Genomic DNA, 15467 nt, shown 5'->3' on the forward strand with positions numbered 1-15467 from the left:
GTCTTGTATGATATTTACAAGGTTTATGAAGAATTTAGTGTTAGTGGTTCTCAAGTGTCTAATGAGGGGAATGTAGGGAGTTTAACTTCAATTGAGGGTTTAACTGAGTTTGATAAGATGTTGAAGGAGACAGAAGAAAGGAGAAGAGCAAGGCGAACCGAACTCATTAACAATGACGTTGATAGGTATCTTGGAGATGCTATGGAGAGTGATCATGAGAAATTCCATTTGTTAAATTGGTGGAAGATAAATGGAATTCACAAGTACCCTATATTGGCACGCATTGTTAGGGATGTATTAGCTATTCCCGTTTCCACTATAGCTTCGGAGTCTTGCTTTAGCACTAGTGAGAGGGTGATTGATCCATATCGTGCTTCATTAAGTCCTAAAATGGTGGAGACGTTGATATGTGTTCAAAATTTGATTATGAATGATAATGTTGTTATAAGTCATGAGCTTAGTACGGAATAGGTTGAAATATGTCATGAAGTTGTTGAAGGTAACATTTGATGTTTCTAATTTTGATGTTTTAAAGTTTATATACATCATACTTTTCTATTTTCTAATATGTGATGTTTCTCTTATTAATATTGGATGTAGAATTACGAAATGAGTCATGTTCAAATGTGGTGGTGGGAAATGTTTGGAATGATGTGTTGACACCAAACACCACTTCATGGTCTTGAGAATTGATGAATGAAGGATTATGGCATTCACAAAGAGACTCATTTGTTATGAAAAATTTCATGTTTATTTGGACTTTGGTGAACTCAATTTACTTTAAAGTTTGGACTTTAAAATTTCATGTTTATTTGGACTTTGGTGAACTCAATTTACTTTGAAGTTTGGACTTTAAATTTGTGTTTTATGGTGTATGAAACTATAAATTTTGTAAAATCATAATGTTTTGATTGTTAGAAATGATTATTTTAGGGTAAGAAAAAAGTTTAGATCCTCAAATAGTCAAATAGAACTATACGTCACATTCAGTAATTCAGTTTTTTTTTTCAAATTTACAAAATTTTCAAAAAAAAAAAAAAACCGAACCGAAGTTTAATTTCAATTTAATTTTCAGTTTAAATCCAAAACGGAACCGTTTAAACCGAATGCCACCCCTACACCCAAGCCCATACCCGTAAAATTCTCCCATGAAAATATTTTGGAGGGTGACACAGTTTTACCCGGGAACACTCAAAAACAAAAGGCGGGAAGTTTATTTTTCCGTCCATCATAAAATATGACTTCTCATTTCTTGTCTCTCTCATTCTACAAACACCTTTTTTTTTTTTTAAAATTCTGAAATTTACGCTCATCCCCCACCTAATCCTCCATGGACCGCCGAACCGTCACCACCAGGCGCCGCAGCCTGAAGCGGAAGCTGGAAGAGGATTTCGTTGGAGAAACCCTAGAAAACGAACCCGATCCTAAATCTCCCGCCGTCGATCCCCAAGATCCGCTTCTTGAGATCCGCGCCCACATCAAGGCTCTCGACTCCAGCCTCTCCGCCTCCGACGCTGCCCGCGCCGCCGCCAAGGCCGCCGCCCGAGCCATCGTCGAGCTCGCCAAGGACGGTAATCCATTTCTTCAGTTGGATTTTTGTGGTTTCATTTCTGTTTTATGACGATTCGATTGGGTTTTGTTTGCGATGGAATTTGGGGGTTTACGGTTTTTGATGTTTGTGTTATTTGGCTGTAGAGGATAATCTGAAGGACTTGGTGGATTGTGGAGCGGTTCCGGCTCTGGTTAAGCATCTACGGCCGCCGCCGCCGGAGAGAGGCGGAAGCCTGTGTTTGGTTGGGCAGGAGTATGAGGTCGAGAAAGAATGTGCTTTCGCGCTTAATCTCATCGCCGTTAAGGTAGTTGATTAGCTCTCTGTCTCTTCTTGATCTCTTATTTCGATATTTTCGGACTTTTGGTGGTCAAAATTGGATTTGATTTGGATTTATAGATGATTATTGGTTATTGAAGTATTTTGATCAAAATGTTTGACCTTGGTCGCGATTTTGATGTTTTTATTTATTTATAGATGATTGCTTTCCGTTTCTGTTTTGATTGAAATTTTGGATGTCTGTGTTAATGTCATAAAGCCGGAGAATCAACATCTCATAGTTGATGCTGGAGGTCTGTCGCCTCTTATTGATCTCTTAAAGTTGCACAAGAGTTGTCGGGGCTCTAATGGGGCAGTCGATAGTGTTATAAGGAGAGCTGCGGATGCAATCTGTAACGTTTCTCATGAGAATAGCAACATTAAAAACCTTGTTAGGTATGGTGCTTTTCTGGCATTCTGATTGTTGTGCTAAAATATGTCGATATTTGTTTCTCATATCTTCTTGCATGCAGGATTGAAGGTGGTATCCCTCCTCTAGTGGAGTTGCTTAATTTCTTTGACACAAAGGTCCAGAGGGCAGCTGCAGGGGCCCTGAAGATCTTAGCATTCAAAAATGACGAAAACAAAAACCAGGTAGCTACGTTTTCCTGTTGAGTGGTATACGTCATTTGAAGCACCTCTTGTATTCTAGCCGAAATGAATTGTGAAATTTCAGATTGTAGAGTGCAATGCTTTGCCTAACCTGGTACTTATGCTGCGGTCTGAGATTGCAACTATGACTTTTGAAGCAGTAAGTTCTTATATATGTCTAATGTTTCTTCTCTCCTTCTCTTTATTTTCTGACCACACCCGTCTGTAAGCACTAGCTGACTATTTTTCTTCTGGATTATCAGGTTGGTGTGATTGGTAATCTTGTTCACTCTTCCCCAAGCATTAAGAAACTTGTTCTCCTTGCTGGTGCTTTACAACCTGTTATTGATTTACTGGGGTAATGGTGAATTTTATATGCTGTTGGTTTGTAGAATTTACTTTAATCATGTTGCTGTCTTAGGCTCATTGGCCCTTAGTCAGATATTGGTATCTCTAAATGTATTTTTACTCTTGTGACAGTTCACCTTGTTTGGAAAGCCAAAGAGAATCTGCTCTTTTACTTGGTCAGTTTGCTACGGCTGATTCAGATTGCAAGGTGGACTGAAATTCACTTATTTCCCCCTAATTCTCTGTCAAAATAATTTTGCTTATGTTTAAAAATGTGTTGATGCAGGCACACATTGTTCAAAGGGGTGCAGTACAACCATTAATTAAGATGCTCCAGTCACCTGATTCACAGGTCAGGGAGATGTCGGCTTTTGCTATTGGGAGGTTGGCACAGGTTATTATCTGTGACTTGTCAAATGATTTTATATAAGTTCACCTATATTAAAGTTTAAATCAACAAGAAACTGGTTGCCATTGTTAATTTTATATCCATTTTTTAAATGTATAATGCCTTTATTATACACATTGGGAATCCTCATGAAACTATGACACTTGTGTTGCACTTATAAGGAGACCACCCTTTGATTTGTTGAAGTATCTTTGTAGTGCAAGGAGAGATATTATGGCAAATCATTTTTGATAGACCAGTGTATTTACTAAGCCATTCTTAGGATAATTATTAGTTACCTAATTGGGTAAATGGTTGATATAACAGGACACACATAACCAAGCTGGCATTGCTCATAGTGGTGGTATACTGCCTCTACTCAAGTTGCTTGAATCCAAAAATGAATCTCTGCAACACAATGCTGCTTTTGCTCTATATGGTCTTGCAGATAATGAGGTAAAATTTGTTTCTTGATGAAATTATGTTTGTTGTGCAGTTATTTGTATCATCATTACCTAGTTTACTTAATGTGACTGAATTTGACCCTTTTATTGTAGGACAACATTGCATCTCTCATTAAATTCGGAATTGTTCAGAAATTTCAAGATGGAGAATTCCTTGTTCAAGTATTAATTCCACTTTTGTTTTTGTGTATTCATACTATTCTATGACTTTAATTGGTTGCCTTATTATGTTAAATTTCTGGTACTTGTAGCGAACTAAGGATTGTGTTGAAAAGACATTGAAAAGATTAGAGGGGAAGATTTGTGGACGAGTAAGCTCTGTTACATTTTACAGCTTTTTTGGGGCTAATTGTGTCTGTATCACTTTTTAATTGCTTTTGCCATTGCTACTTGAGACATTCATCTCATTCCAGTACCTTTTCTTATAGCAGGTACTGAACAATTTATTATATCTGATGCGGGTTGCTGACAAGGGTGTTCAAAGTCGAGTGGCTTTGACTTTTGCTCATCTTTGTAAGCCTGGAGATCGTCAAGTCATTTTCATTGAACACAAAGGTAGGTGTTTGATACTCCTTCATTAGGTAGGGCTAAGATTCTTAAATTACAAAGGTAGGACTTTGTGAGGCAAAGAGTACATTTTGTAATTTCGTGTGGTATCTTTTTAAATATTCAGGTGCTGGACAAGCGTGTGCTAAAATAAAACACTTGCCATATGTATTATTCTTGTTTGCTTGGTTTGATGTGGCTGCTTTCTTGCTTTTGTTCTGTGCTTGTTTTCTGTTTGCTTGTAGTACTCCACCCAACTAATTCAAAATGAGATACTGTAATGGAAATGAAATTGTTTGGTTCAGTACTTTGGATTAAGGATTTTTCCATGAAACCGTTTCTTGCAGGATTGGAGTTTCTGTTGGAGCTTCTTGAGTCCCAAAGCCTGAAGCAGCAGCATGATGCTTCATTGGCTTTGCATGAATTGGCTACAAAAGCCACTCCACTCTCTCATGTAGATGCAGTTCCTTTAGCACCAAAGTCGCAGGTATTTACTATATTGGTTTAATGAACTTATAACATTGTGATTTTTCTTTACTCTAAATTTCTGAGGGGATCAATGTGTTTATATTTTGGTTGATAATTAGTAGTGGTGTAATTGAACGTCCACTGATCAGATTTACTGTTTTCTTTGACTGTCAAAGTGCTTGAGCATTGAGGAGGTTTAAGGAGTGTTATTTCTTCTGATATATTTCTCTCTTGAGCACATTATTGTAAAGGGGTTTTGAACATCTAAAAATAGAATACATCCAATTATTGCCCAGAGTTTGGTTAGTTGATGATTGCTAGGGCTGTATTTTGAAATTCTTATACAGAGACATTTGTGGTTAACTGTGTTTTGGCACTGGGCTCAAACAAACTGATTCCTGGCATGTATGTTTAGATCTCTAACTTTCTGATGCGATTACTGTGTTCTATTTTCAGGTGTATTTGGGTGAGCAATACATAAACAATCCAACGCTTTCTGATATAACATTCTTAGTTGATGGTGGGGATTGTTCTTGTTCTTGGCCCTTATCTTTTGGTCACTTCTGTTTTCATTTTATTTTAACTGTGTAAATGTTCCAATCCTTTGCTTTGATCAGGTAAACAGTTTTACGCACACAGAATTTGTTTGCTTGCTTCTTCAGAAGCATTTCGAGCCATGTTTGATGGTGGATACAGGGTAAGAATTGATGGAGTGATTAACTTTCGTAGCTGTTTCTAAAGGGTGAACATATACTGAATCCAATCCCCTTCTCCCCACATTTCATATGTGAATGATAATAACAAAAATGCAACAGTAGATTGATTCCTTAAACTGGTCACTGACCTGTTCCTTATATTTGTAAACTGGCTAAGTGTAAATTTACCCCACAAAAGAATGGACGGAGAAATAGCTCATAGAATATATCTTTTCTGTGTTTGATTGCTTGTCTATTTGCCTTTTTTTATCATTCATATTAACAAAGTGAAAAAAAAATGTATTGCAGGAAAGAGATGCCAAGGATGTAGAGATTCCAAATATTCGATGGGAGGTGTTTGAACTGATGATGAGGTAGGCTACTTACCCCTGGTTAAGAGTAAAAGTTGATTGAACCCTCTTGATCATTGTGATCTTCTTTCTGCTCCTAGATTCATATACACGGGATCAGTTGATGTTGATTTGGATATTGCTCACGATCTCCTCAAAGCTGCTGATCAGTATCTTCTGGAAGGTCTTAAGCGTCAATGTGAACATGCCATTGCGCAGGTGGGCAAGCTATTTTCAATTTGAATTGAGATTACTACTCTGCTTGGTTATAATATAGTTTCTGATTTATTGTCATTTTCTCTCAAAGGATATCTGTGTGGGGAACGTGGCTCTCATGTTTGAGTTATCAGAGGCATATAATGCCATGTCGTTGATGCAAGCATGCATTCTGTTTATACTAGAGCAGTTTGATAAGTTGAGCAAGAAACCATGGTAAGTAGTAGATCTCATTCCTTTACTGCCAAGTTTCCATTTTTTTGCTTTGTGTTTCATTTGTGCCAGCATTGCACGAATATGAACTGTTGTGACAAAACTACTCAGGTATCATCCACTAATGGAACGAATCATTCCGGAGATCCGCAGATTTTTCACTAAAGCACTTACAAGGCCTAATCAGGGTAGCTCTTCACAGGATAAACTTGCCTAGTTTAAGCTGCAGAGTTTTGATTTTGACTATCAAGATGATTTAGAAAGATGTATAGAAAATTGTAGGTTAATCATACAGAAGTGCTATCTTCTGTTTCGTCTTGGAGTTCAGGACTCTCCAGTGTTACTCGATGTAATTTTTTGGGTAATGCAATAATGTTAATCCTTTTAGTGCCATTTGTCCTCCAAGTTTTAGCTTTATGCTGAATTCTATCAATTTAGAAGTCTTTTATTTGTGGTAATAAGCAAAGGTGACTGTAGTCAATTTAACTGCGTATAAAGTATAAACAGTGGTTTCTGAAGCCAGCCAGAACTAAAAATTTAAAAGTTCAGAACTCATTCAAAAATTGATCAAAATTATGATCGGAGTACATTATTACCTCAACGTCTCAACCTTCAGAGAATTCGACCCACAGTCAAAGCTAGCCAGCCACCTAATTGAAGCTGCATCTTTGAGATTGAATTTGTAAGCCAGTGTTCAGAGTACCAAATAACCAAAACCAAGCAAGACCAGCAGGTTTACAGGTATAAGACTTTCACGTAAACCAGGGTTTGGGACTTGGTCATGATAGATTTCTAAACCAACTTGCATGACCAAGTAATTGCACGTGAGAATGACTAATTGAGTAACACCAGACTTGCATGAGTAAGCCACATTACTTCAGATTAGCATGAGTAATCACATTTTAAATGAGGAAATTCATTAGTTTAGAGCTAGGTGTATATCAAGTTTTCTGCTAGTAGAAAAAGAGTTTGATGGTGTCATAAAGAACAGGATCAAGAAGATATAGAAAAAGATCTAATTGCAGAGAATGAGATTGTCATGGTATATACTTCATAAAATAACTGAGAAAGCTCTTTAATTTCTTCCAATATCTCCAAAACATTTGTTGGAACCCATCAACTTTGGCTGCTCGTCCAGGCTTGACGAAAAGGGACTGATATTGTTGTCCTCATTCTCAAAATTCGTCGAGTAATTAGACGAGTTGTAAGCTCTCTCCAACCCCTGGTAGTGTGGCGACGGCCATAATGTTTTGCACGGCCTCATTCCACAAATATTATCATCGTGATGATGGTCATAACCTGGTACTGACAACGTGTGAGCATTGCGCCTCGAACACTCTGGAAACCCCATGTCAAGATCAACAGTGGTATCACCAAGAAAATCATTCAAGATTTGATTAAAATCATGATCAATAATAACATTATTGTCCTGAACGTGCAGAGAATCAGAGCTAGTATTCAGACCATGGTAATCGACTTGTTGATCATATTCATCACCCTTAACTGATGCAATTCTCTGATCTATTCTGTCTCTGTTTGAACCCAAGAAATCTGACATATGCTTCCATGATTCCCCCGACAAGTTATCCAATCCCTCATCGCCAATATCAAAATTCATCCGATCAGAATCCTTATTTTCTTCATAATTCAGATATTCGGCCATACCAAAACCCTTGTTTTTGGTGTTTGGTTCAACATTTCCCATAGTAAAATCAAACATGCAAAATTGATCGATATCATCATCACCGATATCGAGACAACTGTGTTGATCTTCAAGGTCGTCATCCATGAGAGTATTCAGCAATTGATCAATATCAAACGCCAAGTTTTTCTCAGAGTTTTCCTGCGTATTCGAGGATTGCTCACTGTCCACATGACCCATTGTTAAAACCATGTTTTCTTCAAGCTGTCCCATACTCTTGGATCGGCTGCAAGGCTTAGTTTGATCACTGTTAACATGACTCGTAGCTAAACCCTTGTTTTTTTCAAGCTGCCCCATACTCTTGGATCGTCTGATCTCCTTATAAGGCTTGGTTTTCTTTTTGCATTGTTTGAACTTGGTGATAATGGATATCGCATCGGCTTGGTTTTCCGGCCAGAGCGCAACACTCCCAGCTGGCCCCTCAAGAATGCAGCAGACCTGCGCACCGCTGAGAATCTCGAGTTCGCTGGCTTTCTTCTTCAGAGAGGACATACTAGTCTGCTTTTGTTTTTCCAGAGATTTTTGGGATCTGAGTTTTTTTCCGAATTTGGCAGTGTTTTGTGATTTCTTCCCCATGGTGATGACAATCACAAGTCACAACTCAATAGAACAAAATTGGTTAGGAAATAAATAGAAGGGTAGGATATTTGGCATGATTTATATAGAAGGCGTGTGTCCCAAACAACTCAGGATTCCTAATCCCAGCTCAATCAAGGATAAATGATTTGGTTGACTAGTTGATTTAGGAAAGTAATTTAGATCAAAATAATTAAATTAGGGTTGTTGAAGCTCTGCTAATCTAATCTGTGGTACGTGGACTTGTGGAGGTTTTAGTAGTTTGTTTGTTTTTACTGCTAAACCCCAGACTGTAAAAAAGTAAAATGCTTTAGCGAGAGACATGTCGTTTACTCATTTTTTCTTTAAAACTCCAAGCGATTATTATCCGAAACCAAAACGCTTTCACCAGTGAATTCTAATGGCCATGGCTGTTCAAGTAGCGAGTCTCTGGCTACCCAGTTCTTCTTCCACAACCCCAACTCACATGAACCTTCTTCATTCCTTTGGAACCAAATCAAAGTCACCATCTTCATCTTCATCTTCCTCAGCTCTCTCTGCTACTTCCTCTCTCTCATCCCCAGCTCCCACTATTCAGGTAACAATCACCTCCCTATTAAATTTCAATATTTTGCAAAAGGGTTTTGCTTTATGTGCTCTCTGTAACATTTATTTTGAAATTTGATCTGGGTTTTGTTTGTTTTGGACTCATGTGTCTAAAGATTGAAGCTTTTTGTAGATTGTTGGTGGGAGAAATCCGACTTGGTATGAAAATGGAGATGTCAATTCTGATGGTTTTGAAGATGATTGGTATGATTTGGATACTGATCTCTATCACTGGACCAAGGCACTGCGTCCTGTTCAGGTACCCTTGATTGAACTTTAAAGAAATGACGGAAGTTGGGTAGTTTTCTATGCCATAAAAATGTGCTTATTTAGTTGATGCTTATTTGGGCAGTGGTATCCTGGTCATATTGCCAAAACTGAGAAAGAACTCAAAACACAACTCAAGTTGATGGATGTAGTGATTGAGGTTCGAGACGCTAGAATTCCACTGTCTACTAGTCATCCACAGGTTAGAGAATTTTATGCTTGGTGTTGCACTTTTGTTATACTACTTAGTTGTTGTTCTTTTAGAACTACATTCAGGGATTAGGAATTGAGAGTACAGGTTGTTTGTGTTGACTTCTGTTTTGGGTTTTAAATGGACAGATGGATTTATGGCTTGGTAATAGGAGAAGAATTTTGGTGTTGAATAGAGAAGACATGATATCCACGGCTGACCGGAATGCTTGGGCGACCTATTTTGCAAGGGAAGGGACGAAAGTTGTCTTTGCAAATGGCAAACTTGGAATGGTTCCATAAGATACTCTCTTTCAGGTTTCCGTAACATAGATACTTCTGACTTCAGAGTAGAATATGATTACTCTAATGTGGCAAATACAGGGTGCTATGAAGCTAGGGCGGTTAGCTAAAGCATTAGCAGCAGATGTAAATGTCAGACGCAGAGCCAAAGGACTTCTTCCTCGTGCAGTAAGTTCCCTATACATTCTTTCCAGACTACTTATCTATCATTTAGTGATCTTAATCAATAATCTAAGAACTTTACGTGTCAAGTTGTCTGGTGTGTGTGATATATATTGTCTAAGAGGTAATTGACCTTCATAACTTTTTCTGGAAAGTTGTATTGTGGAGCTGTTTAGGTAACTTCATGAGGCAGATAATCATCTACATATACATATATATAGACGGTAGATAGGGACAGTTAATTGCACATATACATGTATACAGACGGTAGGTAGGGACATGTAATTGCCCTGCAGTTTACAAGATTTGTCAATTAATTATTGCAATGTTTGATAATAACTCCATTGTGCAACCAGGTACGAGCTGGGATTGTTGGTTATCCAAACGTTGGGAAATCATCTTTGATTAACCGTTTGCTGACGAGACGAATGTGTCCAGCCGCTCCAAGACCTGGAGTTACAAGAGAACTGAAGTATAAATTTCTGCTTTGGCTACTCTTTAAGATTCACTTTGCCACATTAAATGTGAACTTGTGAAGTTGGTGAAATTTGATTATGGTTTTTAATTCTTATATGACTGTTGTATTGTCCAAGGTGGGTTCATTTTGGGAAAGATCTTGAATTGCTAGATTCTCCTGGTATACTCCCAATGCGGATTAGCGATCAAACAGCTGCAATAAAGCTTGCTATTTGTGATGATATTGGAGAGAGATCCTATGGTGTTGCTGATATTGCAGCAATTCTTGTCCAGATGTTAGCAAGGCTTCCATCTGTCGGTATGTATCATCTGTTTTGGAGAGATATAAACCATTGTTTTGTTTTCAGAATGAATACTTTAGTTGACTATCACTTTGGCTCCAGGCACAAAGACTCTTAACATGCGCTACAAGATGGATGCGGATGGTTACTGTGGTAAAACGTATGAATCACATTGTCTTGACTTCTTTATTATTGTTGAAGCGTGTGGCCAACTTCTTTCAAATCACTCTTATCAATGCTTGTTTTCTTAATTGCAGATTTGTTCAGAAGCTTTCTGTTCACTTGTTCAATGGAGACACACATCAAGCCGCATTTCGTATTCTGACGGACTTTCGAAAAGGGAGGTTTGGCTGGATTGCCCTGGAGAGGCCTCCAAGATGATATTATTGGGACTTGGTGGTAGACCAGGAGAAGACTGATCAGGCTTTCATCAGTCGTCCCTCATTGAATATCCAAAGACTCCGAATTCCGGCAGAATGTATACATGCATTAAGGATCCTCCACGAACTTACTACGTTAGAAGGAGCTGTGAAACTGGGAGAAAGTCATATCCTGGAGGAACTTGAGCTTTATATAGCTTCACACAGTTCATCGAGGAGACAACAGAACACTTTCATAGTGAAACAGGGAGAGTAATATAGTGGCTCCCATAGGGGCATAGGGCAATGGTGATCTGTAAGATAACGTTTTTGTATTCAACACTAGGAACCTGTGTCACACTCACTATAAATTTCTGTAAATTAAAGATGCAGCTTTTTTGTTTGTGGCGGGTGTAGTGATTCTTGTAAAATAAGTTTCTTTTGTTCTCTCAAACTAACAATGAGCAGTACGTCCAACCAAGAATAATGGAAGACTCACTGCGTCACTCTTCATTCACCATAAAAGTTGAACAATCTGTTCTTACAAGCTTAAAGAAAAAGTAAAAGAGAGAAACTTTACTCTTTACAAAATGAAATGAGATACCTAAAGAATGGTTCGCTGAAATGCTTTTCCTGGCATACACTAAAAAAATCAAATTTCTTTCTAACTAAATCGGAATTCAGAAAAATCATGTAATCATGCATTGAGAGGAGGATTTGACAATCTCATCCTCCTTGATACCACAAGCTTGGATCGAACGTTCAATCTGGTGTACTGCAGCTTCCTTTTCCAGCTGAGAACAATATTTCTTGAATGTGTCTATACTAACTTTAAGTCTGAAATCTATAGTAAACAAAAACTTCATCTCCAACCTATTCAGCTCTGCTGTACTGACTCCTCCCACTTTGGCGTAGTACGCATTGTTGAAGAATCTGCAAAACAACCTTCAACGTCAGAAGCTTGTTGCAATAAAAAAAAGACCAGAAATCACAGTACACTAAATGAAACTTCAATCTCTAGTTCTTGAATTTGGGTGTTGTCATAGGCAATCTCAAGTCAAGCACAAAGTTTCTACTGATCAAAGCCCAAGACAGTTCTTTGGGCATAAAAGGTCCTATTATAGCCTCAACATAATCAGATAAAAAATATACAAACATGGGATTAGTACTTACGCATCATCAATAAATTTTGCTGCTAGCATCACACTTGTTATCAGAAGCCGGTGAACATTGAAAGAAGTCAAATGCACTTGTGTCGACTGCAGATATCTATCCACATAAATTTTAGCAACAACAAAGCACGAGGGGCTACAGCCAGAGTACTTGAAAACACGATCAATGTATTGTCGAATGCTCAATGGGGGTGCCCTCAAACCATGAAATATTGTGACTTCCTTGATATCTGTTGCCTCCATATGCATCTCATTGCTCTGGACAGATCTCTCGAGAAGTGAAGAGAGTGGTGACAGAACCCGGGGAGGAATCTTCACAGCTCCTTTTCCTGATTGCTTAAGCCCCAAAAATAAGTAAACATCCACATTCTCATTGTCAAGTCCCAAAGATCCCATAATATTCGAGCTGCAACCAGAGTTAAAGACAAATTTGGATTAATCAGTGAGTTGGCATGCGTTTGAATCTTGTAGTCTGATGCATAATTCATCTTTTTTTTTTGTCTGGATGCATAAATTGATGTTCTATCATATCAGGTAGGACTAAAGTTTCAGATTAGGACCGAAATTCATTTTGGCACACAATCTCTAGTACTTATAGCATTACCAATTCTTGCCTTCTTGGGTAGTATTAAAATTCACTGCATTAAATACACTCCTAATATCAATCAAGCGATCAAGAAACAAAATATTGGGGTAGTGAAATAACCAATATAATAAGTCAATAAGACATACCCGGAACAGAAAATCAAAGAAACAAACTTACCAAGACTAACCGACAACATATTCCAGCAAAGAAATCCAAAAAGTATCGAACTTTTCCATCAAATCCCAACCCAGAACATGCAAGATCCAAACTTTAAACACAAAAGCAAACAATGCCACAGCAAGTACCATAACTCCAGCAACTACACAAAACACAAAATGCTAAGAAAGAGTTCAGAAACAACTTACAGAGATTGAGCTTATCTCTATTCTCCTTACTTCTTGCTTGGTCTACATGAACATGAGCTCAGAGCAGAGCAAAGAAAGATGCAATGAACACAGACAGTGCTATCTCATGGTTTGTAGAGAGAATTAAAGCAAAAGCCTTTTGGTTGCTTTCTTGCTCTCTCTTCACCCTGTCTTTCACATGGGAGATCTGGCTTCTTTATCAGCAATGCCGCAATTGCAGGTCACTCTTTCTTTCTCGTTTCTCTTATAGCTTTGACTCCTTTGAGAGAATAAAACAAGGTGTCGGTTGTGTGCTCCAAGCTCCCTCAATGCCATTTTTTATGGTAGTTGAGTGGGACCTTCAATGACTCCTCCATTTTATTTTTCACCGAAAAGGAAGGAAGGTCTGCAGTAGAAGTATGGAAGTACATGTATTCATTCTTCTTGTTCCTAGTTTGTTAAGGTAAACAGATTTTGGATTCAACATTAGCTGTTCTGTTCGATCAAGATTAGTATTAAGGAGACTACACTAATTGATATGATAATTACTTGCATATTATGTAAGAAGGTGCTTTTTTTTGGATCAGCTGTGGTTTTAGATAAATAATGTATGCACAATTTATAAGTCAGTATTTTACTACAGTATGTTGGTTTCTTCAAAGTTACATGTAATGAGTTAAGTTATATTAGGCTTAGTGTAATGTCTCCAAGAAATAAGAATACAACATGCAAGTTTTTATGAGATGAAAACTGCCAAGATTACATTCTATTTTATGGTGAACAAATAGACAACTGCAAGTAAATATGGATTTATTGGCTCAGACTCTCAGTAAGTCCGGATGAAAAAAAAAATGCAAGAGTCAAACAACCCAATTGCCAAGTTCAAGTCACTTTAGAGTTTAGACAACAAATAAATTATTTTAAAAAAGAAACCAAAAATATTTCAATAAATATCCAAATCAATTATTATTTCTGTCTTGATTTTAATAGTAGCACACGATAGGAGAGGCTGTGAGTGGATCACTTGTGAAGATAATGATTGGGCACCATAATACATGGACAAAGTATCAGTCAGCAACTCAGCATTGTTAACCTGTGGATCTTGATTAATCCTCCATTCTTATATCAAACTCCAACTGCTTTACCATGCAGGGTAGTCTGACTGGATTTCCAATTCCTTCCTGTGTTAGCCGTGTACAACAGTGTTGATTCACATTTTTACTTATAAATTGCGAACTCATGCCATTTTACTTATAAGGCTCGGAGTTGCGAGTAATTAGAAACATTGATTCAAATATTGCTGAGTGGCTAAGATGATTTTGACTCCTTGAGGGTTTGAGGTTGGCTACTTATTGGAGTTATTGGTATAGGGGTGAGGGGACACTTGAACCTCCAAATTTGGTTTCATATGAAAACATGATTGAATTTGCCCATGTACTTACGTTCATGTCCATACAGTATATAAATTAATGGAGTTTTTAATTTTTTTTTGTTCTTTTAAATATGAATCAAGGGTATGTCAGAAATGGGACAATGCCAGATTACAGCTAGGGAGAGTTGTCGGTAGAGAGCGATAATATTAGAATCAATGGAAATGCCATTTTGCTACTAGTCCTAGATAATGTTGCACATTTTAATTAACATGTTTAGTCGGTGCGAAATAGGTGACTAAGCAAATCCTATTGTATATTGTATCTTTTCTATTGGTTGTATACGATATGTTCCTTCGCTTAGGTTTCCTTTGGTCTATTTGAAGGGAAATATAGAAAAAATGCACCTAACTTTGGTCGACGGTGAGGTATATATCATAGGTAAATCATGATCATGATACAATGATGAAATCATAATTTTACGATATAGAGAAATGATGGATCCAATGTGGATAAATCCGTCTCATATCCATAATGAATACCATTAGGTTGATTATTCTCCGTTATTCGAATGACGCTATTTTGTTTGACAATTCTTATTTTTTTCACAATTTTGAGATTATCAAATACAACATGTTATTATCACTTAACAAGTAACAATATCTTGTAAAGATAGTTGTGAAGTTGGGGAAAATGACATGTTCGAACATTGCCTTTAAAGTGAAGGATAAGATGAGAATCAATCCTTTTGTTGTAAGAAGTACTATATGAATACATTGAGCGATATATTGTACTTACAAATCAAAGTTATGGCTTTTACGAGTACACTACAATGTATAGAAACATAGTAGTGGTTCTATTAACGATTTCTCCCTATTAACACACTCTGACCTCATGAATCTCTTTCATCAAAGATTTGTGGAGAGTAGAACATTTGAAGAAAGGTTG

The 15467-nt window shown here is 37.4% G+C and overlaps 3 protein-coding genes across 5 annotated transcripts; 2 read left to right on the plus strand and 1 right to left on the minus strand.

Moving 5' to 3' along the window:
- The first annotated feature begins 1298 nt into the window (after positions 1-1298).
- Positions 1299-6540, plus strand: LOC126805568 (ARM REPEAT PROTEIN INTERACTING WITH ABF2-like). 2 transcript variants are annotated; one of them, XM_050532365.1, is made up of 19 exons: positions 1299-1571; positions 1696-1856; positions 2088-2263; positions 2341-2461; positions 2544-2618; positions 2722-2816; positions 2939-3014; positions 3093-3200; positions 3522-3650; positions 3752-3820; positions 3910-3969; positions 4087-4213; positions 4552-4691; positions 5129-5192; positions 5290-5369; positions 5677-5741; positions 5819-5936; positions 6025-6149; positions 6258-6540. In XM_050532365.1, exons 1-19 carry the CDS (start codon positions 1331-1333, stop codon positions 6361-6363), a joined length of 2136 nt encoding a protein of 711 aa, XP_050388322.1. In that variant the 5' UTR covers positions 1299-1330; the 3' UTR covers positions 6364-6540. The 2 variants fall into 2 exon arrangements, with proteins under 2 accessions (XP_050388322.1, XP_050388323.1); XM_050532366.1 differs by having other exon boundaries at positions 4090-4213.
- Positions 6541-8815: 2275 nt separating this feature from the next.
- LOC126781971 (DAR GTPase 3, chloroplastic) lies at positions 8816-11452 on the plus strand. Its single transcript, XM_050507107.1, has 9 exons — positions 8816-9001; positions 9143-9268; positions 9362-9478; positions 9616-9759; positions 9850-9936; positions 10287-10402; positions 10524-10705; positions 10791-10848; positions 10946-11452. Exons 1-9 carry the CDS (start codon positions 8825-8827, stop codon positions 11067-11069), a joined length of 1131 nt encoding a protein of 376 aa, XP_050363064.1. The 5' UTR covers positions 8816-8824; the 3' UTR covers positions 11070-11452.
- A 79-nt stretch (positions 11453-11531) lies between these two features.
- LOC126781972 (cyclin-P3-1) lies at positions 11532-13462 on the minus strand. 2 transcript variants are annotated; one of them, XM_050507108.1, is made up of 3 exons: positions 13171-13462; positions 12221-12625; positions 11532-11980 (listed from the first exon to the last, which is right to left on the minus strand). In XM_050507108.1, the coding sequence occupies exons 2-3, from the start codon at positions 12613-12615 to the stop codon at positions 11737-11739; spliced, it is 639 nt and encodes a 212-aa protein (XP_050363065.1). In that variant the 5' UTR covers positions 12616-12625; positions 13171-13462; the 3' UTR covers positions 11532-11736. The 2 variants fall into 2 exon arrangements, with proteins under 2 accessions (XP_050363065.1, XP_050363066.1); XM_050507109.1 differs by lacking the exon at positions 13171-13462 and adding an exon at positions 12983-13153.
- Positions 13463-15467: the final 2005 nt, after the last annotated feature.

The sequence above is a fragment of the Argentina anserina genome, chromosome 2, assembly GCF_933775445.1.
Source record: "Argentina anserina chromosome 2, drPotAnse1.1, whole genome shotgun sequence".
NCBI classification, from domain to species: Eukaryota; Viridiplantae; Streptophyta; class Magnoliopsida; order Rosales; family Rosaceae; genus Argentina; species Argentina anserina.